This window comes from Nymphaea colorata, chromosome 7 (assembly GCF_008831285.2).
Source record: "Nymphaea colorata isolate Beijing-Zhang1983 chromosome 7, ASM883128v2, whole genome shotgun sequence".
Classification (NCBI taxonomy): domain Eukaryota; kingdom Viridiplantae; phylum Streptophyta; class Magnoliopsida; order Nymphaeales; family Nymphaeaceae; genus Nymphaea; species Nymphaea colorata.
In genome coordinates this window covers 2,440,550-2,464,461 of record NC_045144.1, presented here as the reverse complement: position 1 = coordinate 2,464,461, position 23,912 = coordinate 2,440,550, and the positions used below count along the sequence as shown (strand labels likewise).

Genomic DNA, 23,912 nt, shown 5'->3' with positions numbered 1-23,912 from the left:
TATATATATATCTGTGTGAGTATGTAAGTGGCTGTGTCCACACACCCAAGTTCTCTGAAAATGCTCTTCATTAATGTCTGCACTTGCACTCGTGTGATGTACTAAATATGTATAGATTAAGTTAAGAAACTCTTCAAAAATGTTATTGCACCTAAGTTGGCATGACCTAGGTATCGGTGTGGTTGCTGCTCACGTGCGGCTTGGGTGTGGCAACTGACAACTTGCTTTCTCTCTTACTGAATCACTTATAGAAACACTACTTGTTAATTGGCAATTTTGTTGTTTGTGGACAATTTTTTATTTATAATACATAATTGCTGCATCCATATGGAACATACCCATGTTTTTTGGAAAATACTGCACCCAGACCCTTGTGACATAAGTATAAAATTATAGATCCTATTATTAACAAGTGCATGTCATTTTTGCTAGTATGCTTTCTTTTCAGGTGTTTGGAAAAAGTAGCATTGCTAGAATATGTGTTTCATGAAAATTTAGTGATGTACTGCTCTCATAATTATATTCACAGAAGACTGAAGAAATTCCAGATGCAAGTGATTGAACCGCAATGTCAAGTACAACCTTTTTGTTGGTTTCACATTTCTATGTCACCTAATATATGTGAATAACTTATTGCAAATTTACAAGGCATTGACCAAATATAAGAAAACTTACTGCAGTTATGGGAATGTCAAAGATCTTTGTTTCCTCGTCTTTATGAAGCCCTAGATACCTACCTTCGGGGTATATTGACATGGATTGTTTGTGAAGGATATTACAATATCTTTTTAAGTTTTAACTCATTCAAAATGATGGTTATATGGTCTTTATGGGTTTCAACAATTAGTTTTCCCATGTCTGTGTAGCTGACCAACTTGGACCAATTCAGAGATAAGAATCATTTTCAAGTAGTTTTCAATTCACTTGCAATTTTGACCATACAAGTGTGTGTGGACCAGTTCAAGTTTGCATTTCTAATTTACTTCACATTTTTTTTAAAAAATTTGACAATGCAGACATGGTCAATGAAATTGTTAAAGATACAAAAGGGGTTTTCTGAAATATTAGGAAGTTAGGGAGGATTTCTTTAAATGTTTTGTTATTTTTATTGGACTTCTTTTGTAATTTCAATAACCCTAATCTCTTAATAGAGATTAGGGTCACGTAATGAAGCAATCTTTTCCGCATCTCTCTCTCTCTCTCGCAACATGGTATCAGAGCAGGAGTTGGCGTCGACGGCAGGGTGCGTTTTCCGGTGACCTTCTCCGGCAACCACATTCTCCGGCGACCATCTTTCTGGCGAACAGCCAAGTGAGTTGCTTCTTTTTTTTATCGTCCTCTCTCTTGTCATCGCTACTCTTTATTCCCTCTTATCACCCAATAAGGAGACGGTGAGGGAATAGGGGTTGGGCGTGCCGTGTGGAGGAGAGGACCTGATCACGCCTATGTGGAATGCGTGATCAGATCCTCATATTGGTCGTATGAAGCAGACTGTTGTGGGTGTAGCGTGACTTCTGATGCTGTGGTTTGTGGTGTTCGTGGATGCTACTTCAACGGTGATTGGAACTTCATGTTCATCGTGTGAATCAAAGTGTTGCGGATGCTTTGTGAAGTCTATATGCTGCCTATAAACTCAGTTTTGATATGATCAGAATTTTTCTATAGATCGTGGATACAAATTCAGTACAGTAAGGCTGCGTGAGGACTGCTGCTGATCCTTAGTACAAGATTTTTTTTTATTTCATGGATTCCTTTGACACGTGGACAGGAAGTTTTTATGAGAACCAGCTGCTGTTATAAGTCGTTATAAGTCGCAGCAATCTTCAGTCGTTGGGAGTTCATTCTTTTTTTTTCAGTCATCGGCTGAAACAGACCTCTAAGTGGCTGAAACAGATCTGTAAGTGACAGTGATTTCCTAGCCCTCTTTCTTTAAACTTGTGCGTCAATCTGGTCTTCTTTATTTACTATGGCTGAAAACAGTAAATCTGAAGGGTCTACTGACTACAAGATGGTTGGGAATTCCTTCTCTTATGGAACCACGATTAAACTTAATGGCTCAAATTATGAAATATGGTCTAGGGTATTCATAATGTCGGTGGCTGGTCATAGGAATAAATATATTCTTGAGGAGGATGAACCTATTGAGAAAAAAGGGATATATGTTGCGTGGGATGAAGATAATTATATTATTATGTCTTGGATTATGAATAGTGTGGAGTCTCAGATAGCCCCAGCTATTGCATATTATACCAAGGCCAAGGATATGTGGTCCTTCTTGAAAAAGACATACTCGCATGCCACTAATGTAATCAAAATCCTACAACTAGAAGAGGAGTTATGCAACATTCGACAAGGGGATTAGGACCTATCTCAATATTTTGCTACATTGACTGCTGCATATGAACGGTTAAAGGCTCTTCGTCCACCTTGCCAACATTGTTATGCATCACACGTTGAGACTAGTATGGTAGCGAAGTTCCTATCTGGCCTATCTTCAGAATACTCTGTAGCAAAGTCTCAAATTCTAACAAGCAGTGAACTTCCAGATTTAGCAGACACGTATAATCGACTGAGTCGCTTTGCAGCCACTCTTTCTCAGACTACGCATGACACACCAGTCTTTGCACTTGTGATATCGAGAGGACGGGGCCCTAGTTCTTTTGGAGGCACTAGGGGACGTGGTACAGGCCGTGGTGCAGGACGTGGCAGATTTCAGTGCTCTTATTGTGGCAAAATTGGTCATCTAGAGGATCGTTGTTGGGACAAACATCCTCACCTCAGGTCTAATTTTTCCTCCGGACGTGGTGGAGGTAGAATAGCCACAAGCAAAGGGCCTTCCTCATCCCAAGCAACTCATTCAAAGGCAACAATATCTATGGTTGAGTCTTCTACCGATCCTTCTATATCTATGTCATATTCTCTTAACTTAAGTAAAGATGAATATGATCGTGTTCTTGCTCAGAGGTCCGCCACTACATCTACCAATGCTACTGTTATAGATTCAGCATTCTCTGTTGGTGCTCCTACTGCTGATCAAGGTATGACATGGATGATAGACTCGGGCGCTTCTAGACATTGTTGTAATCAACCACAGAATTTTTCATCATTTGTCAGATTTTCTACACCACAGCATGTTAGGCTGGCTGATGGCAAGTTGTCCCCTGTTTTAGGCAGCGGTGATATTTACCTTCCACATTTAGGCACTATTACACATGTGTTGTATGCTCCTCAGTTTCTGTTAATTTGTTATTTGTGAAGCAACTAGCTATCGACTTACAATGTAAAGTCATTTTTGAACCTGACTCTTGTTCTTTTCAGGACTTACCAACTGGGAAGATGATTGGTCGCGGCCATGAACGTGAGGGCCTTTATTTTCTGTCGATCCCAGTTGATGTTGCTGCATCTTCAGTCCCTTCCAAGCCTTCTCCCTTCCAATGGCATCTCAGACTGGGTCATCCGTCAGTACCAAAACTTCGTCGCATGTTTCTAGATATTCCTGCATCAGAGTCTTTCTTATGTAATGCATGTCAGTTGGGCAAGCATACACGGAGCAGCTTTCCTTCGAGTCAGAGTCCATCGAGTCATAGTCCTTTTGATCTCATTCATGTGGATGTATGGGGTCCGAGTCGGGTTCCTTTTCGGTCATGTTTTCGATATTATCTTGTTGTAGTTGATGATTTTACTAGAGTCAGTTGGGTTTTCTTGTTAAGGGAAAGATCTGAAGTCATATGTATTCTTCAAAAATTTATCAAGGAAATAAAAACTCAATTTGGACTCACTGTCAAAAATATTCGCACTGATAATGCTCTTGAATTCAAGTCTTCCATTCTACTTCAATTTTATGCCGACCATGGAATTCGACCTCAATATACTTGTCCACATACGTTCCAACAGAATGGTGTAGCCGAACGCAAACATCGGCAACTCCTAAACGTAGCTCGTACCCTCATGTTACATTCTCACATGCCTGCCTATTTTTGGGGTGATGCTATTCTTACTGCGTGTTACCTCATTAATAGATTACCCTCTTCCTCCATTCAAGACCGTATTCCAATTCAAATTCTATATCCAGGGCGTTCATTATTTCATTTACCTCCCAAAGTTTTTGGATGCACTTGCTTTGCACACATCCTAGGCCCAAACGATAGTAAACTTGCTGCCCAAGCCATCAAGTGTGTCTTTATTGGCTATTCAGCCAATCAAAAGGGATACAAATGCTTTGGTCCCTTGACTAAGAAAGACATTATCAGTGCAGATGTTACCTTTTTTGAGTCTCGTCCTTATTTCCCTCCGTCAAGTCCCTCTTCGTCTGAGATGCATGCACCTATACCTCTTCCTATTCCACCAGTGTCACTTGAGTCATTTCCATCATCTCAACCTAGGTCACATGAACGTTTTCTTGAGCCTCCGTTGGTTTACACTCGTCGTCTAGGTCCCTCTCTCAACCGTCCACCAGCATCGTCTCAAGAGGTAAACTCCACTGATAAGACTGACTCTGGTTTAAGTGATGACCATTCTGCAACAGATCTCCCTATTACTATTCGCAAGGGCAAGCGACAGTGCACCTTACATCCTATATCTAATTTTGTCTCTACTGCTCATCTGAGTACAAGTTTAGTACAGTTTGATCAAGCTCTATCTAGTCATGTTATCCCGTCCTCGCACCATCACGCCTTGTTAGATCCGCGTTGGCGACAAGCTATGCAAGAGGAAATGGATGCTCTTCTTTCTCGGGAGACTTGGGATTTGGTAGACCCCCCAACACACTGTGATGTGGTTGGATCACGATGGGTATTCACCATCAAGTATCATTCTGATGGTTCAGTTGAAAGGTTCAAGGCCCGACTTGTCACAAAAGGGTATACTCAGACTTATGGTGTTGACTTTTTCGCCTGTGGCCCGGTTGGGCACTATTCGACTGATTATATCTCTTGCTGTCCAACGAGAGTGGCCTCTTTTTCAATTGGATGTAAAAAATGCCTTTCTGTATGGAGACCTTTCTGAAATCGTCTATATGCAGCAACCACCTGGTTTTGAGCGACAGGGGGAGTGTTCCAAGGTATGCAAATTAAAGAAGGCTATTTATGGACTTAAACAGAGTCCCCGTGCATGGTTCCAGAAACTTACTGAAGTGTTATCTAAGTGTGTATTTCACCGATCCCAACTTGATCACTCATTGTTTATCAAGCGAGGCTCAGCAGGACTTGTGATATTGATTGTCTACGTGGATGATATTGTTCTTACAGGAAAAAATGATCAAGAGATAGCTCAAACAAAGGAGTTTTTACAGCAACACTTTGTTACAAAAGACCTTGGACAACTTCGTTATTTTCTTGGTATTGAGGTGGCTCGTAGTAATAAATGAGTTGTAGTGTCTCAAAGGAAATATGTTCTTGATCTTCTACAGGAAACGGGACTATTGGGGGCTAAACCTGCCACACTTCCCATGAATCCTCGCATTCATATACATGATGATGACTCAGAGCCGTTTGACTCTAGATCTTACAGATCTCTGATAGGGAAACAATTATATTTGACTGTCACTCGTGCCGGCATTAGCTTTGCTGTGAATAAGTTGAGCCAATTCATGGAAAAACCCCGAAAAGTTCACTGGGATGCGGCTCTAATGATTGTAAGATACTTGAAATCAGCCCCGGAAAAAAGGCTATGGTTCAAAAAAGGAGAATGTGTTGACATCGAGGCGTATAGTGATGTTGATTATGTTGGATCTGTAGATGACAGGAAGTCTACTACCGGTTTTTGTGTCTTTGTGGGCGGTAATCTTATTTCCTGAAGGAGCAAGAAGCAGAATGTTGTGGCTCGTTCTAGTGCTGAGTCGGAATATAGGGCTATGGCTCAAACTGCGGCTGAAATGTCGTGTTAGATCACTACTTTTAGAGTTGGGTGTTTCAAAGAATCTCCCAATGAAGATGTATTGTGACAACAAGGCTGCTACATATATCGCTAACAATCTTGTCTTCCATGAGAGGACTAAACACATTGAAGTGGATTGCCACTATATTCGGGACTTAGTTCAAGGAGGAATTATTAGTTTTATTCATGTCTCCTCAGAAGATCAGGCAGCAGATATTCTCACTAAAGCTCTTCCCATAGGCGATTTCCTGAGATGTTGTAACAAGCTGAGCATGATTGATATATATGCTCCAGCTTGAGGGGGAGTGTTAAAGATACAAAAGGGGTTTTCTGAAATATTAGGAAGTTAGGGAGGATTTCTTTAAATGTTTTGTTATTTTTATTGGACTTCTTTTGTAATTTCAATAACCCTAATCTCTTAATAGAGATAAGGGTCACGTAATGAAGCAATCTTTTCCACCTCTCTCTCTCTCTCTCTCTCTCTCTCTCTCTCTCTCTCTCTCTCTCTCGCAACAGTAATTTATTTCATCAGAATTCACCATTAGATAATTCACTTACACCACAGAATAGGCATTAGACAAATGCAAAATTTCTGTATTTTTATTATATTTTTCATCAAAAAAGCATGATCATAAAAGTTTATTCTTCACAAATGAACCATGTCAAACACATCTAAGTATCTGATTTGGGACACAAGCATTAGAAGTTCAGAAATCACAACCCTTGATATAAAATGAGGGACTGCTTAAGGAAATACGTTTTATACATCAACTATTAGTTATGAGACCTCCAATACTGAAGAAAAAATTATTCAATAGAGGCATTCAAAAATTTTACATACTGAACTGAAACGAATATTTTCGACTTAGCAGGGAGAGACCGAATCACTTTGAATATTTGTCACTAATATTGCTCCCAGGATTGTATTCTCAAGGTTTTTGTCATTTATTAATCTGAAAATTTGTTTCTCTTGGGAAATAACAGGAATTTTAAAAAATATATCTATGTGAAAATATTTCTGAAAATTATAAGGTATGAATTTTCTACTCATTTTGTTACAAAAACATTGATAGAAATATATGATACTTATTAAAATGTTACCAACAAACAAAAAATAATGTGAATATATAAAAAAATCAAAATAATATTGTGGAAGTATCTGCAATATTTTTGTGATACTTTGACCACGCGATATTTTAAAAATATTGTGATAAATGCCTTTTTTTTTTTGCGTAAACCTTTTTGGCAAGATTATCGATGTTTTGAAAATATCAACAATACTCATGTCATGACAACAAGTTTAACAAAATATTTATTAGATACAATCTCTAACTAGATATTAAGAACACCAGTTCAACCAATAATATCATACTAGAGTGCCTAAGTTAACAATGTCATTGGGAAAATAGCATAAATATAGATTAAACAAACATGAAGCCAAAAAAAAAGGACATCTGGACACAGTTCAACTGACCAACATGTCATCTGCAGCATCTTCTGTTAACAGTTCCAGAGCAGAAGGAATAAGTTTGTTTGAAAGAGAAACTCCCTCTTTTCTATAGGTTGGAAAGCAGTATAGCCTATTGCCACAAACCCAGAAAGGAAATAAATATCAGTAACAACTATCCAATTTACTAGAAAAGGAAAATGGGGAAAAAAAAAGAAACAATACAAAGACATGCTCCAGATGATCGTACCAGTTTTACTAAAAGCAGAAAAAATTTAAGGTAGATAAGAAAGCAAAGATTGCATTTGAGTATTAATCAACTAATCAAGTTTAAGCATTACATCAGAAAAAAGTTATTTAGCTGACAAGAAGAAACAACTGTAGGAAATATGTTATGACTTGTGCAAGTAAATTTGACTACTTATAAATGCATGAACACTTGTGGTCGTGGATATCCACACCAATAAACGCATATGTCCATACTTGTGTATAATTTACACAGATATACAATATAATTGTGTGTGCACATAATAGAATGACCATCAAAAGCTGTCAGTGAACCCTAGCAGCAACCTTTCTAGATTTCTAAATAGCTAGATCATGTGCTTGGTAAAATTATTCTATGCTTGCTTCACTAAGTACCAAGATAAAGTTCCTTTTGCTTTCAGCTATTTTTAGAAAATGTACCATAAATACAAAATCAAGGAAATTCAAGTCTAGTATCACTGCTTTGCCTCAAGCTACTATTCTTTACCACCGTTAATCAATCTTTTGAGCCCAAGAAAATTTTCACTATCATTAGCTCTCTTGTTTTAGGTCAAGTTAATACAGTTTTGGATAGAGTATTTAAGTTAGTGCCTTGCTGGAACAAAAGACCCGGTTGTTTGCCTGCCACTTCCCTTTGAACTCAAGATTCATATTCCGTCTAAAGGCAAAGAGCTGATTGGCCAAACAAATACAGATCATCTGTACAGATGTGCAAGCATTGGAAAAAGAAGAGATTGAAGCATACATGAAAAATAAAGAATCACAACAAAGATTACCAACTACTGTAAAAGTTCATGGAAGCAAACACAATAAAACACAAAATTCAAAACATAAGAACCTCATAAAGAGATCAGATAACGCTGCACAACAGGATATTTTAATAAAATGAGAATCTGAAGGCATCTGCACAGAAAGATGAAACATATTATTAGAAAAAAACTTTATGAAATAACAGGCAGAAGAAGAAACTGTTAGCCCAAAGAAACATATTCATAAGAAACACAATTCCTCAATGTTATATCTCATTAATGGCTACATATGAAAAATGAGGTGGCACAACAGTTTCTGCATGGCCACGACGGCACGACCCACAAATCTTAAAGCATTGTGGGCTTTTTTAGGGTCTTTACCTACTATGTATTCATCATTATTGATTAATTGCTCGACCTCTAATGGAGTTGTTGAAGAACAACCCATCCCAATGGAAGCTTACAGGCTTACAGCTGAAAAAGCATTCAGACTTCCCAAAACAGCCATGAAACAGCTCCTGTTCTCCAACATTCTTTGGTTATTTTTCATTGGTCAATGGTGCTGACACTAACAAAATGTTAGAAGCTATATGATCCCGAATATGAACAGTATGTTATTAAGTTCTTTGAGTATATATAACCAATCTGAACAATGGCCAAGACAGTTTCTGGTCAGCCCAACTAGGTGCTAGTTGGCACTGGCTGCTAATCTATCGACCAGACCTAGGGTCAAGGACTAGCCAATGTCTATCATTTGTTGGAATTGTCTATTAGACATGACTCCATATCTGATAGCTCTCTCTCTCTCTCGGCTTTCAGTTGTTTATCATTGTATCACAAAAAATATGAACATGCTTTGAGAATACAAGTGATGTTCAGCTTCTGCATACTGAATCAACAAACTTGCCTGTTCAGTGTTCCTACATATCTCTTGAAGATGAGAACATATATAAGCAGGGAAAATAAGAAAAAGGGGATTAGACAAGAAAATTATCAATAACAAAGTTCAAAGTTGTGACCTTGAGTAGTTCCAGAAGCTTGTCAAACCAAGAAGAATAAGACATCAAAAACAGCGCCCTGCTACATTCTTGGCAAGTTACTCCCAGCAAGCTAACACTAACCCAACACTTATCTGGCTATGAGACAAAAATCAAGAAATAAAAGTAAAGAAATCATGATAATGAAAGCCTCAAATAGAAAGAATAAAGATATTAATATTAAAAGATCCTCTTATCCATTGCAGTGCATAAAAATGTTGTCGCTGCATGAACACCATTGAACCACTACAGCAAGAATCTCAAACAAATGGAAACCAATGGCGAGGCGTTATTTCTTTCCTAGGAGTAGGGACACCATGATACAAAAGAAGTTTCCATAAAAACATTAAGACCTATAGAAACTTCACTGGAAACCAATTTTTATCTCAAGTCATTCATCTGGAAAACAAATGGAAACCAATGGTGAGGCGTTATTTCTTTCCTAGGAGTAGGGACACCATGATACAAAAGAAGTTTCCATAAAAACATTAAGACCTATAGAAACTTCACTGGAAACCAATTTTTATCTCAAGTCATTCATCTGGAAAAACAAATGGAAACCAATGGCGAGGCGTTATTTCTTTCCTAGGAGTAGGGACACCATGATACAAAAGAAGTTTCCATAAAAACATTAAGACCTATAGAAACTTCACTGGAAACCAATTTTTATCTCAAGTCATTCATCTGGAAATCAAAATGGACAGGTAGAAAAAAAACAACGAAGTATTAGATACCAGTTCGCTTGAAGAGAGCAAGAGTAAGCGCTCGATCCATAAACTGACAGCAGCTCGCCAATCATTCTGAAGCTTCTCATCCAGTGAACCAGCATAATGTTCAGAAAGCAGGCGATGTGATTTAATTGTAGTTATGAGCAATGGTAGCTTCAAAGGGTCAAAGGACGATGTATTTGCTTCAGGGAGATGGTCAGCAATTAATGACCGCAATAGCTGTGGTTTCAACTTGGGATATTGCATACTGCACAAAAACCGTCTAGAAGTATGAGAGACAGAGAGTGATGAAGGAGCAATTCTTAATGAAAAAGGGCCTACATCACAACTGTTAGAAATTTAGGACAAGAAGAGAAACACGTAGTAAAATGTAAAGAACGAAAACTCATAAAGAACTTATTGTAGCACATATTTTTATAGCTGACCTCAGGTGCTTTTTATGTTGGGAAAACAATTCACAATGTGTTCATCATTGATGGTGTTAAATACTTCTTGTACGATAATATATTGAAGAACATAAATTACGTGTAACAATATCAAGCCTGTAACAGCATATACAGTTGATAACATATGTTTCTTGTAACAACATACATGCGCTAAAGAAATTAGTATATCTTGTCTCAATAAATATTGCCTATGACATTGTGTGTATGTGTATGTAGAATAACATAAATATTCACTCCCCTTAAAAGCATAGACACAAATGTCGTTCTCAGGTTTTAATAGAAATGTTTTTCCAGGGTATATTTTGGAAAAGTTATTTTTGACAGGAAAATTTCAGAAAATATTTGAAAAGTGAAAAATTATAAGAACTAGGTAAAAATAAAACAAATGAGAATTGAGAAACTAATAAGAAATTAAAAAAGTAGATAAGATGACAAAAATAATATCTAAAAGTAGACAGAATAATAAAAATAATATCTGAATGATGATAAGAATGATAATAAATAATCTAACTTAATTTAAAGGCAAACCTAATGATGTCACTAACGTTAAAAAAGAGAAAAGAGAAAGATTTATTAATAATTTTTATTGATATGAGCAAATTTGTAAATTGTTTCTGTACCTTAAAATTTCCATTTGAAAGCGGCTGTTTGAGAAATTTACTATAAAAGTTGAGGGTCGTTTTGTTGACTTACCAAAGGTTGAGGTGGCTTTTTATAGATTTCTCATTTAAAAACAAAATTGTGGTATCCAGCAGATGCCGGAAAGAAATCTCGGATATCGGGGCGCATCCAGCATGTCAGGAGCGGAGTATGGATGCCGGTGCGGATGCAGGTGCCAGACCGTCACATCTCAAAAAAATTAGGTGTGGCAGTGCAGCGAGGATATTTTCTATTATTATTATTAATTTATTATAATATATATATAACAAAATTGTCTATAAACAGCAAAATTATCAAATAACAAGTTCAAAATTGCATATAACATACTTGCATTGTATACGAGCATATCAAAACAACATATATAGTATATTACATATAATAATTTAAGTATATAACATACTAAAAGTCTAACACGGAGGGGGGAAATGATAGAATCACAGAAGCAGAAATTAATTGAAAATTTGAAATCAAAACTTCAAAAGAAGAACACGGAGCACGGCTGGTCGGCTGCATAATGCATATATACAAAAGCTTATATTATACATTATAAGTTTACAACGTGGCAAATGACAATATATCACTATATCAGTTGCAAAATATATATACACGGCTGACAATACATATTTGTTAGTTGAACTTTGAAACTTTTACAGTAGATTCAAGAACGAGCATCTAAAATAAAAATATAAAAGCTAATAAGCCAAATGTATAAAGCAGTAATAGCAATTGCAGTCAGTGCTCAGCAGTGTATACCACGGTCCACAGAACTACAGAAGCACAGAACATGGGAACCCTATACTGTATAGGCATATAGGCTGTATAACATGATGGCACGATGAAGGGGCAGACACGAAAGCATAAAATAGCAGTAAAATCGACTTAACAGAGATGCAATGAAAGATGAACACAAAAGGGGCAGAAAGAAAACAAACAGATGGAGCGATTCCTCACGCTGGAATGGGTTTGGGTGCAAAATACAGCGCCTCTTGTCACTCTAAAAGATAGCGATGGTGGACTAGAGTCTCAGCGCAGCAAGCCAGTACTGCCTCTCGTCGTTGGATGGTGGTTACTGACAAAGACCCAACGCCTCTCGTCGCCAGAAAAGGCTTGAAGACTGCCGCCGCTTGTGGAAGACAGCCCGCCGGTCTCCGGGAAACAGTGCAAATCGCCGGAAGGGGGAGCACGGCAGGGGCACGGGCGAACGACTGTAAGAGGTCATTAGTCGGCCTGAGCTCACGGGCCCGCCCCCGCTTTCTTCATCTTAACAAAAAACAATGAAAACAATGAAGAAAACAGTCAAAAGCCCTAACCCCCTTTCCGTTCACATTTTAACAAGTTTTAAAAAAAAATACAAACCCAAACAAACCGAAAATGAAACGCATTTGGACCCTATGTGAGCTGACCGCACCCGACGCCGATCAGGTGCGCGTCAAAATTGGACGAACACAGCTTACTGCGGTTAGGACGCTTCTTTTCAACTGACCGCACCCGGACTCGTGCCGACTGTACGTGTCTGTCGATGGGTGTTTAGAGAAGATTTATGAACGCTCCTATGCATGTTTGTTTGGGTGAACGACCCATCCTTTCCAAATGCTATGCACTTCCAATTAGCTTCATTTATCGACTGAATCAATATCATGGATGCAGACGAACCTAAATTATCTTTCTACGGACTAATCATGATTTTGGTTGGCTTCATTTCTTATGGTCAGGGTGAAACCAGAAATTTTTCATGAGTCGAGCTAAATTAAAGTTTTTAAATTTTGACTACAGTCGAAATATCATTTTTCAAATTTTTTATATAGAACAATTGAAATTTTTTATTATTTATATGTAAATTTAGAAAAAAAAAATTGAGGTGGAGCCAGCCACTCAAGTCTTTCTCTGACTATTCTTAAAACGATACGCAAATTTATGTATACATAATTAAAAAAGTGGTTTTTTGTTAGTCTTAGTTCTACTTATCTTGGTAGTAGTTCCAAAACCACCAAGATAGGCTCTTCTTTTGTCGATTATTGAGTTTTTATTTTCTAGAGTTTGTAGTTTAACTGATAGGTGTCCATTTAACTGTAGCCAATATCTTAGCTATATCTTTTACTATTTATATCTTAAATCTATAAGATGTCGTTTGGCATTAGTAATAATTTGTTACTTTTTAGTGAAACTACACCAAAACTTGAGTAGATTCACATAGTGTTCTATGAATATACCCCAAATTTTAGAGCAGCATCATTAGACATTAACAATCTATTATAAGTGCCAAACAGCCCCTAAAAGAACAATAAGATCAAGGAAGGATGAGAAAGCAAGACAATGCTGGTTTGGCTTGTGATCTTTATGATTCTGTAAAAGAGAAACCCAGATGATAAGAACTACATCAGTCCATATTTGTACTTCCTGAGCTTTTCTCTTTCTTTTTCATCCCTCCAATTATTGATGGATTTCATCTCCACAAGTTATTTCCTTTAAGTTTCATTTAAAACTAATTTTCTCACCATTTTTTGTTTTGAAATTGAAGGACATACCAATTGTTTTATAGAGCAAGTAGAGAACAAGTAGGGAGAAATTCAGTGTGGGCAGTTATATAAGCCTTTAAATTGAGTAATGAAACGATAGGGAAGGTTTTGGCGACAACACCTGGAGATATCAGAAGTGAGAATGCTGACGTGACTAACGGGAACTCATGTGAGACAATGGGGGATAAGCTTCATCATCGAGAGGAAAATAGCATGGATCGCCATCTAAGGCCCCTAAATAATTGCTCAGTGAAAAAGGTGGTTGGGGTGCAAAGACCGCCAAGAGGTTTGCCTAGACCCAATGAAAGAGTGCACAATAGCTCATTCATCGAGCACTCTTGTGCCTCTCTGACTTGGAATATTTACAAGGTAACATTTGAGACCACTAGGTTTGTCGCTTTCGATTGCCCGTTGTTCTTTTTTGTATGGTAGTGCTTTCGGCGATCTTTATATGCGCAATGTTTTCCTTTCCTTTATTTGTTACAACAGGCTTTAAGTTGATGAGTTGATCACCTCACCTTTGAATTGTTGTAGTCTCATTTTCCAAGCAAACAAATTTGACATGGTATCAATATGTCTAGCTTAATTGTGATCCCTGGTCAACTTGAGTTCCTAGATTGAGTTCATACTCATAGATTTCTAATACTGGGTTCTAGATTCATGGATATGGAGGACCATAACATTTACACACACATTTAGATTCAAATTTGGATTTGCTGAGATATGGATGCAAGACCACAGGTCACATCCAAAAGTGATTAACAATAAGATAGTCAAAACCCAAAGAAAAAACTTTTGGGTTCATTGACTAGTTTGATCCAATGTTGTAAAAGACATATCATAAAGTGTATCAGACTGACCAACTTGTATGTTATGTTGTACCATAGTATATTGTGAACATATGACAAGAATGTTTTATAATTCATAAAAGATAAGAAAAATAAAAATAGATAGAGAAATTTTCATAAAAATAGAATCATGAAAATATGTTCTATTAAAAAATTCATTATTCATCAATCATAAGCCATGATATGTCAATAACACATTATGAAAATAAATTGAAGTCTTTATATCACACCAAAACATATAGATATAATTTATAATTTGTTCAATGCTAGAGGATATGTTGAAAATATGCTTTTGATCAATATCATGATTGTCACCAATCAATATGAAGAAACACAAAAGCCTCTTTTTGCCAAACACAAATGAGCTTCCCACAAGCAGATCTCCCTTCAAACTACCGATTTCTCCCTCAAGTTGATGATTTTTTGGCAATTTCTCTCTAAAATCAGCAAAATTTCTCCCTCCCAAAGCTCTTAAAAATGTTGAAAATGAAGGGATGAGAGACAGTTCTAAAAAAAAGGTTGACCAAAAGGGGCATTGGACCCCTTTTCTAAAACTGCACATTATTGTACAATAAAATCGTATGATACGGCTGATACACCTACGATAAAATGTGTATCGAACGTGTAGCAAATAGGTTTCCCTACTTGTATGAAATGTATCATACTACACACCTCTGTATCCTATGATACAAATAACATTGGTTTGATCCATTGATATTCCTACTAGTTTAAGGTCCTTCAAATATATTCTTGGGTCATATACCGTATAAGTTATGGTTGCTTCAAGTTAAGTCTTGGACTTGCCATACAAATGATCTTACATTGTTTCAGATTTTTTGGCATATAGCTTTATCTTTTTTGTATGTAGAGACACCATCTAGCTTTATCTTTATCATATGTAGAGACACCATCAAGATAGATATGGCTGTCCACGTAGAGCCATATTTGGTCTTCTTTATTGTTGACAATTTGCTGAAGTAGTTTGATTAGATTATAGTGTCAATTATCAATGTATATACTAAGTTGCAATGTGTTTTCTGGGGTGGTTTTATTTCCTATTGAATCCTAAAAGCATTATCCTATTACAAGAAAATGACTTGTCTTTTAATCATATACAAAAATATCATGTTATTGATGAGAAAAATGATAAGTGTGCTTTTTGGAACATGTTTCCCTGTGCTGATGGAAGTGACGAGTCCCAAAATTGTTGTCTCCATTCAATCGTTCACTACAATGTACACATTTAGCTCTTAGTGTGTTTTTATATTTAACCAACTTAAAATCTGCCCACACATCTCAAGTCCTTTTCAGGGGGAGGATGAGGTGAACCTCAATTCAGTAGAATCAGTATCATTACTTTCATATGCATGCGCATTGGATCCTATACCAATAGAAAACAAAAAACATTGATATTAAATAAATTAATACAAATAGATGGAGAGAGAGAGAAAGAAATGAACAAAAACATGCATGTTCATATTTATGTACCAACTAAACAACTATGGACTTACTAATGAATAATTAAAAAGGGCATGAATGACACACTTAAATGCCAATGAAAAGCTTCCAAATCAACACTCCAACCAGCATGAGAATTTAAATGAAAAAAAATGAATCACACTTATTATCACAATAGAGTTTTATAGCATCTTTAAGGAAGCACCTATACCTTTTAAAAGGCTCTTCAACCGTACAATCTCCAAGCAACTCAAGTGGTGACCAGCACTTTGTATTCAGCTTCCCAAGTGGAAGGAAGTCCAGATTGAAACTGAGATGGTTCCATCATCAAAATCAAGACTAATTCGAAAACTAGAACATAAAAGATAATGTAGAAAAAAAAACCAGAATGGTTGTGGTATGGTCCTTTGCCTTTAATACAGAAAGGGAGTTTTGGTAGGGCATCATGGCAAGCAGGGACTACAGAGGGCAGGCCGGCATGGTATCAACAAAACAAAGTGGGGATCAAGATGCATGAATCATACATGTGGTGGGCCTCCGATAGGGTGTTTCCACAAAAACGTATGAACTAAGAAGAGGTGAGTTGTTGACACCTTTCAAGTAGAGATAGTCCACTAGACTGTCGGGCCGCTAGACAAAGAGAGACATAAAGAGAAAGAGAGAGTGAAGAAGAGGAGCCATTGGCTTCTTTGAGAGAGAGAGACTGTGGCTGTGTGGGTTATGCATCAAAGTGAAAGGTTTTCCTTGTCAAACTCCAAAGTTCAAACGATATGAATTTTTTTTAGTAGAAACCCTCTTATGGACCCCAACACCCAGCAGTCTGCATGCCCAACTTGGCCTGGCTGCTATGTGTGCTTATGCTTGGCCAGATGCTTTGGGGCCCGATTGCCATGAGGGCAGCCCAAGCACGACTCGTTTCCTAGGCCCAGCCCATTGCTTTGAGGCCCGGTTGCCATGAGGGCAACCCACTTCCGACCAGTTGCCCAGTCTTAGTTTTAAGTAAACTCTACCTCCAAGAGAACAATGGGTGGACTCATGTTCCACTATAATGACATGAAGCATCACATCAGTATGCGTTTGGTGTAAAGCCCAAGGTTCACTTGCTCGATGATAACTATCAATCTTATTGCTTGAAAGGACAGTCAACAGAGGCAAGGGGAGGTGGGAATCTTTCTTGTTGTGTATTGATTCACAGTTTGTAGCCACAAGTCCAATGTAAGCAATTCATAGTTTGTCAATTAGACACCTCATAATCATTTGACCTCAAGGCAAAACGATGAATCTCCACATTGCTTAGGGTTAAAGATGAGAAGTCCAATGTAAGCAATTCATAGTCTCAATTAGACACCTCACAGTCATTTGACCTCAAGGCAAAACGATGAATCTCCACATTGCTTAGGGTTAAAGATGAGACCAGAGCAAGCATACAGGTGATGGTTGGAATGGTTTTAGATATAAATTCAATTTGCATATCATTTTCAAATCCCATTTCACTTATAAAATCAATTATTTCAATATAATACACTGTGAAACCATGCAGATATGCTTTATACCTGATTTTACAAATAGTGAGACTTGGTCTAACTAGGACTTAATATGATTACAAAATTGGAATGCTTGGATCAAAATCAATTAATTGAATTTGAAATTAGCTTCTTGTGTCTAGGTCCACGTCCCAATCATAAACCAATAGAGACTGGATTTTGAGTTTATTTGATCTAGTTGTACATGCACCATTCTAAGCTTAGGTTTTCACATTGCATGGATCAATGATGAATTGAATGTGAACAAATTCAATTTGATCTCTCCTCTTCCACACTTTCTCTTTCTGAAAATTTAATTAGAATTTTAGAACTTACATTGTTCCAAGTTTAGGAGACATTTACTTCCTTAGATTTTGAGCAACATTTAATTCATAGAATTTAAAATATAAAGTCTAGTTCTTGGTTTGATTACCGCAAATAAATGTGCTAAGAATTGTCAGACCTCGTATTGACAATGGATCGCATCAGTATAGATGATGAAATTTAATTATATGTTGTGCATGTAAGATTGCAAAATTTTACATGTATACATGTGCAGACTAGTATGTACAATTGCCCACACTAGCAAGACAAAACATTCCTTTATTTATACATTGGTGCCTCATTGTTTTTTTTACTTATTTATATATAGAGCACTTTTTTAAAGTTGGCAATGTTACTACCCCTTAGCCATAATTTTTTTGGCTCCACAATTGCCATAATCTCAATTTGAATGGCTCCAATCTCAGCCATTGTGTTACTCCGTTGGGATGTACTCACTCAATAACATGGCTAGTCTCTCTGGTTTTGGAACATTATGCTCTGTCATATTTCCTTTCTTGTTTTGATGGATTTATCTCCACAGAAGTTGCCTTGGATCTAGATCAAAGGGGTGAAGCAATGTATGTCACGTATACATATACTTGGTAAAAGGAAGTACATGATTCAAATAAAATGTGATTTTTCCTAAGACACATCTAAATATGTTTAGAATCACAAATCACACTCAACTAAATAAGTTCTCACAAATTGCCAAATAACAACCCAACTAGCAATCAAACTGGTGGAACCACTCAAACACAAAGAAATTAGGCAACTTACTCATTTCACTTTGAGGCCCTACTCACTCAAGTTTCACTCAAATTAATCATTTTGTCTCACAAAACAACTCCTAAATTGCCTCTTCTTCCTACGCCTGAAATTCTATGGAATTTCCTTTTGATGAGCAGGGACAGAAAGCTCCTAAGCTCACAAAAAAATATAAATAAAACGCTAGACAGGTTAAAGAAAAATAAGATTCCAAAAAATTTGCAGAAATTGTCTACAGAGAAATAAAAAACATGAGAATAGGGTTAAAAGGCCAAAGCTTCATAATTCTATTTTATGAAGAACAGAAATGGGGAACCCCTAAAATATGTCAAAATTCACTAAGGATTTCAAAATTTCTAAAACTTAAGAACTAATTCTAAACAGATCAATGAAACTATGTACAAAAAATCAGATCCAAACTTTAACTTTTATCCAGAGACAAAGGAAAAGTGAAACAAAGACAATTTTTTTTTTTTTTAATATGTCTTAAATCTTGGATAAAAAATACTCCATTTGCAAAAATCCCTAATCAAAATTTGGTATTTTCTAATTCTGTAAAAATCAAAGATTCCAAAGAATAAAAAATCAAAGTTTTCTAGCTTGTTTCTTATTTAAGTTGGACTTTTGAAATAAAGCAAAATTTAATCCAAATATGCTTGCAAGCAATTTTAAACAGGAAGCACACAAGCATATGTCACATAAATTGAATAGATCAACTAAACTATTAAGCATTCATTTAGATCAAAATCACAAACTAAGGTTGATGTGTTCTTCTCCAATTGCTTCATGATCAATAAAAGTCAATTTTCTATGGGTTCAAAATGGTCCCTTTCCCTATTTCGATATTTCCCTTGCACAATAATATCTTTGATAACCCTTGTGCTTATGGTTTCTTGAGTAAGGCATTTCATCATGATCTAGGAGTTCAAGAAGTGCACCACAGAAGGCACTCAAGTAGCATGTGGCCAATCCCAAAAAGGTAAGGTTATTCCCCTCAGCCTACCAAGGACAACCCAGAGGTCAGAGTAGTTGGCAGTGATCAAGAGCAACACAGAACAGAATTAGCTGCATCATAGTAGGAAGCAATATCAGAAAAACCTGGTCTTTCATTGCCAGAGCTGTCTTAATTTGCCCAGGTTAAGAAGGAAAATCAACCATCTACATTAGTTAACAATCCCATCAAACAGGTTATTATCTGTACAGAAGACGATCCCAAGGTTTTATAGGTTGGTATCAGCCTTCGTCCTCTAGAAAAAGAATGACTTGTTAGTTTGGATCTATGAAGGCATGGTCAAGCTTGATCTTAAACTAGTGAAGCAAATGGTCACTCTTAAGTCATCATTGCAAGCCTGTCAAGTACAAGTTTAGAAAGATAGATCCTAGATAGATTGCAAAGTCAATGAAGGCATTGAAGATCTATTAAAGAGCTGGATTTATCCATACTATCGACCACGTTGAGTGGCTCGCCAACATAGTGGTCATGTCGAAAGAAAAATGGCAAGGTGCATATATGCATAGATTCCATAGGTCTCCATAATGCAATTTCCAACGACGATTAACCCTTCCTAAATATTGATTGCCTAGTGGGTGACACAATGGGTCATGTCATGTTTTCCTTTATTGATGGATACTTAGGTTGACCTCAGTCACAATTCCATAGCGGACATTCTACTATACTATTATGCCTTTTGTGTTTAAAAAATACCAGTATAATTTAGCAAAAGTCTATGGCAACCATATTCCACGATCAAATGCATAAATTTATGAATACATTTGTTGATAATATCATGGTCAAATCGAAGATAAAAGAGTATTACATTGATTTTCTTTCTAAGGTGTTCAAACATTTTTTTTCTTTATAGCTTCATCTCAACTTGTAAAGATGCATCTTTGGCTTATAATTTTGGTAAATTACTGCTTCCCTTCTAACCTATCGATGCACAGTATCATCTACTCCAAGAAGGTGTCCAGTTTAAATGAAGGTCATAATACCAACAATCACTTGAGAGAATCAAGAAATATCATTTGAATCCTTCAGTTTTAGAAATACCAATTTTGGGCAAATCACTACTTCTACACATCTATATCAATAAATCAGTTTTTGGAGGTTTTCTCACTCAATATGAGGAGGCTTGAAAAAGCCGAACATATCATTTATTATGTTAGTAAAAACCTTTTTCCGGTCTGAGAGAAAGCATTAATTTTATGACAGAAGATTTCTTAGCCTTCATATGAATGTGTCAAAAACTTAGGCACTATCTTTTGTTTTGTGAAGGCAGGTTTGTTTTTAAACTTAATCCCCTCATATACATTTTGGGGCAACCCTTTGTCAACAGTCACATTGCCAAGTGGTAGGTACTTTTGACGCAATATAATTTAGAATATGTTTTAAAAAAAAGTCTATCAAAGGACAAACAATGACCGATGAATTGACGGTTTGTTCATTAATAGAAGAAATCAAAGTGGATGATGACTTTGAAGATAAGCATGTTGTCTGAGTCAAACCAAAATCTGTATGGAATCTCCTTTTAGACAGCTTCAAACTACGATAGGTACGGATATCAGAATCCTTTTGATCGAGATGATCCCTTATTCCCTTCAGTTGAGTTATTTTTGTACCCATAATAGGACAGAATACAAGGGTTTAATGTAAGGACGTGAGACACTAGAAAATTTTTAGGTAAAAAGAGTCCATATCTTTAGAGATTCTCTTCTAGTAATAAACCAAGTTCGCCCAAAATGGTAGATGAAAAATCCAAACTCATCGTTGACATAATCTTGTCAAAAGCTTCAAGGAATTCAAAATCTTCCTATACATAGGGCATACAATGGGTGAGAAAAGCGTGTGCTAGGGTTTGGTGCGTTTGGACAGGATTGTCATAGAAGATGGAGACGCTGGCCACTGGGCTGTCACAGTGGTACGCCACTTTTGGTGGCGTACCAGTACCGGTACATTACATTAGTACGGCAGTACCTGTACGGTGGTACGGCATGGTACGTTTGGATCTGGTTTCAGATTGAAACTAGATCTAAACTGTATTATAACTAAACTAAAGTTTTTTGTTTTTTGTTTTTTTTTTACTTGTAGCCTCTTTTTGTTGGCATTTTCATGATCCGAAACCAGATCCAAATTATATTATAACTAAAATATATTTTTTTTGTTTTTTTTGACTTGAAACCTCTTTTTGTTGACATTTTCATGATCTGAAACCAGATCCAAACGATATTATAACTAAAATAAAGTTTTTTTTACTTGTAACCTCTTTTTGTTGGCATTTTCATTGAAGCTTTTTATCAAAATGAAAATGAACATTTTTGTTGTGACTAAGATTTATGAAAACGTCGTACCAATAGCCGTATCAGTAGCCGTACCCCCGTACCCATACTCTCCGACGGGGAACGTGTCAATGCGCTGGTGAGGGAGACCTGGGAAGGGTGAAGAGTAGGCGAATGCTCCCGGGATGAAGGAGTTCCATTCGATGCGGGAGGTGGAAGAGAATAAAGAACATGGCCCCCGCCAGAAGCAGTTGATGTTTGGGACGCAGAATCGCGAGACCACTAGCTACTGGCCAAAGAATGCAACGGACTTGGGCGTTGGTAGTGGATGCTCAAACTTGAGGAAGACATTCCACCACTGGAATGGAAGGCAGTCAATGGTAAGAGGCGCATTTACATTTCCAAAGATGCATACGGGAAAGTCACTCAATCCTTTCATTTCTGATTATGGATCTTGCATTTTAGATATCGGGCATTGGATTTTGGATCTTAGTTTTTAAACATGGGATCATGGATTTTGGATCACAAACCTCAGATTTTCAGGTTCTAGATCTTGGATTTTAGATTTTGAATATTAGATTTTGGATCTTGGACTTCGGATTTTGGATTAGGTTTCATCTAATGAGTCTTGAATAATAAATTTCAGATCATGATATTGGATTTAGAGTCTTGAATCCTAGATTATGGATTTTCGATATCAGATTTTAGGTTTCAAAATTTGGATTTCGGATGTTGGATGTTGGATTTTGGATTTAAGAGATCTCAAGCATTAGATTATGGATTTTTATCTCAGGTTTTGGATCTCAAATCTTAGATCTTGGATATTAGATTTCACTCTCAAACCTTAGATTTTGGATCATGAATTTCCATAACATGATACGATCTATTTCAAATTTAGAACAAGACTCCTTCATATCCTAATCTCAATTTTTAGATTCGGATTCAAATCTCCCTACTAGGTTAATCTCCTATACCCTGGTCCTAGTAGAGACCGGACTCAAAGTTTACTTGACCTAGTTTTGCATATGTCATTTTAGATCTAGGATTCTGATTTGCATTGATCTATGATGATCTAGACATGAATATACGTCAAGTTTAATTTTTTCTTATTCATCAATCCACTTCTAAAATGTAATTAAATTTTAAAACATGCATGATTCCAAAATTAAGGTATGTTTGCTTTTTTATGTTTTAGATAACATTTTAGACTTAAGAAATAGAACATTTTGGTCTAGTCCTTATCCCTATTTAAGGTATTAAGGACGGTCATACCTCGTTGACAGGTTAGGTCCCGTCTCTGGAAATCCTGCACAAAAAAATAGAGGTGAGTACTGCATGTAAGATTTGATAACAAAACTTTACATGTAAACAAGTTGCCAACCAAACAAACAAATCAAGTTTTTAAAACTCATTAAAAAATTTATAAAACCCAATTTGTAGAAAATTGGGTTAGATGAATGGTCCATCCAAACACCCTCTAAAGGTTTACCTTTTTGTTAACCTTCTCATGAAATTCTGAATACCATGCGATTTTATTAGCATCCATTTTTCTCCTGTACCCTGCCTAAAAATTCATTTATTTAAGCTGGAGGAAGAATTTCATGTGTAAGAAGAGTTATTTTTCAAGTAATTCTATCCCTTCCAGGCGGTCAATTTATTTCTGGCAGAGCTGCTCTGGTGAATTTATTGTCAATTTATTTATTGTCAATTTATTTGGATGTTAGTTTTAGCTCATTCTTTTCAAGGGCAACCTTTTTTTATAAAGCAATTAAGCAAGCAATCGCAATCTTTTCATTCCTTGGGTATTAAACAGTGAGGAAAAAGACAGGTATAATACGACAAAGTTTTATATCTCGAGAATAAAACGGGAAAAGTTCCTAATTTTTTTAAAAAATTTAAACATTTAATACATCTTAAAAATTATAAAAAATGAAAAATTAATAAAAAAACATCAAAAAACGGAAACAAAGGAAAAAAAACGTATAATACGAATA

The 23,912-nt window shown here is 36.5% G+C and overlaps 1 protein-coding gene across 3 annotated transcripts in view; it reads right to left on the bottom strand.

The window, feature by feature from the left end:
* LOC116257435 (uncharacterized) overlaps positions 1-12,514 on the bottom strand; it is a 47,687-nt gene extending 35,173 nt beyond the window's left edge. Inside the window, exons 1-5 of one of the 3 annotated variants that reach the window (XM_031634180.2) lie at positions 12,160-12,514; positions 10,109-10,349; positions 9,357-9,473; positions 8,427-8,491; positions 7,349-7,454 (exon numbers count right to left, since the gene is read on the bottom strand). In XM_031634180.2, coding sequence (XP_031490040.1) covers positions 7,349-7,454; positions 8,427-8,491; positions 9,357-9,473; positions 10,109-10,348 — 528 coding nt within the window. In that variant the 5' untranslated portion in view covers position 10,349; positions 12,160-12,514. Of the gene's footprint in view, positions 1-7,348; positions 7,455-8,426; positions 8,492-9,356; positions 9,474-10,108; positions 10,350-12,159 lie in introns of those variants that run through there. The other 2 variants (XM_031634177.2, XM_031634179.2) reach the window with 2 other exon arrangements.
* Positions 12,515-23,912: the final 11,398 nt, after the last annotated feature.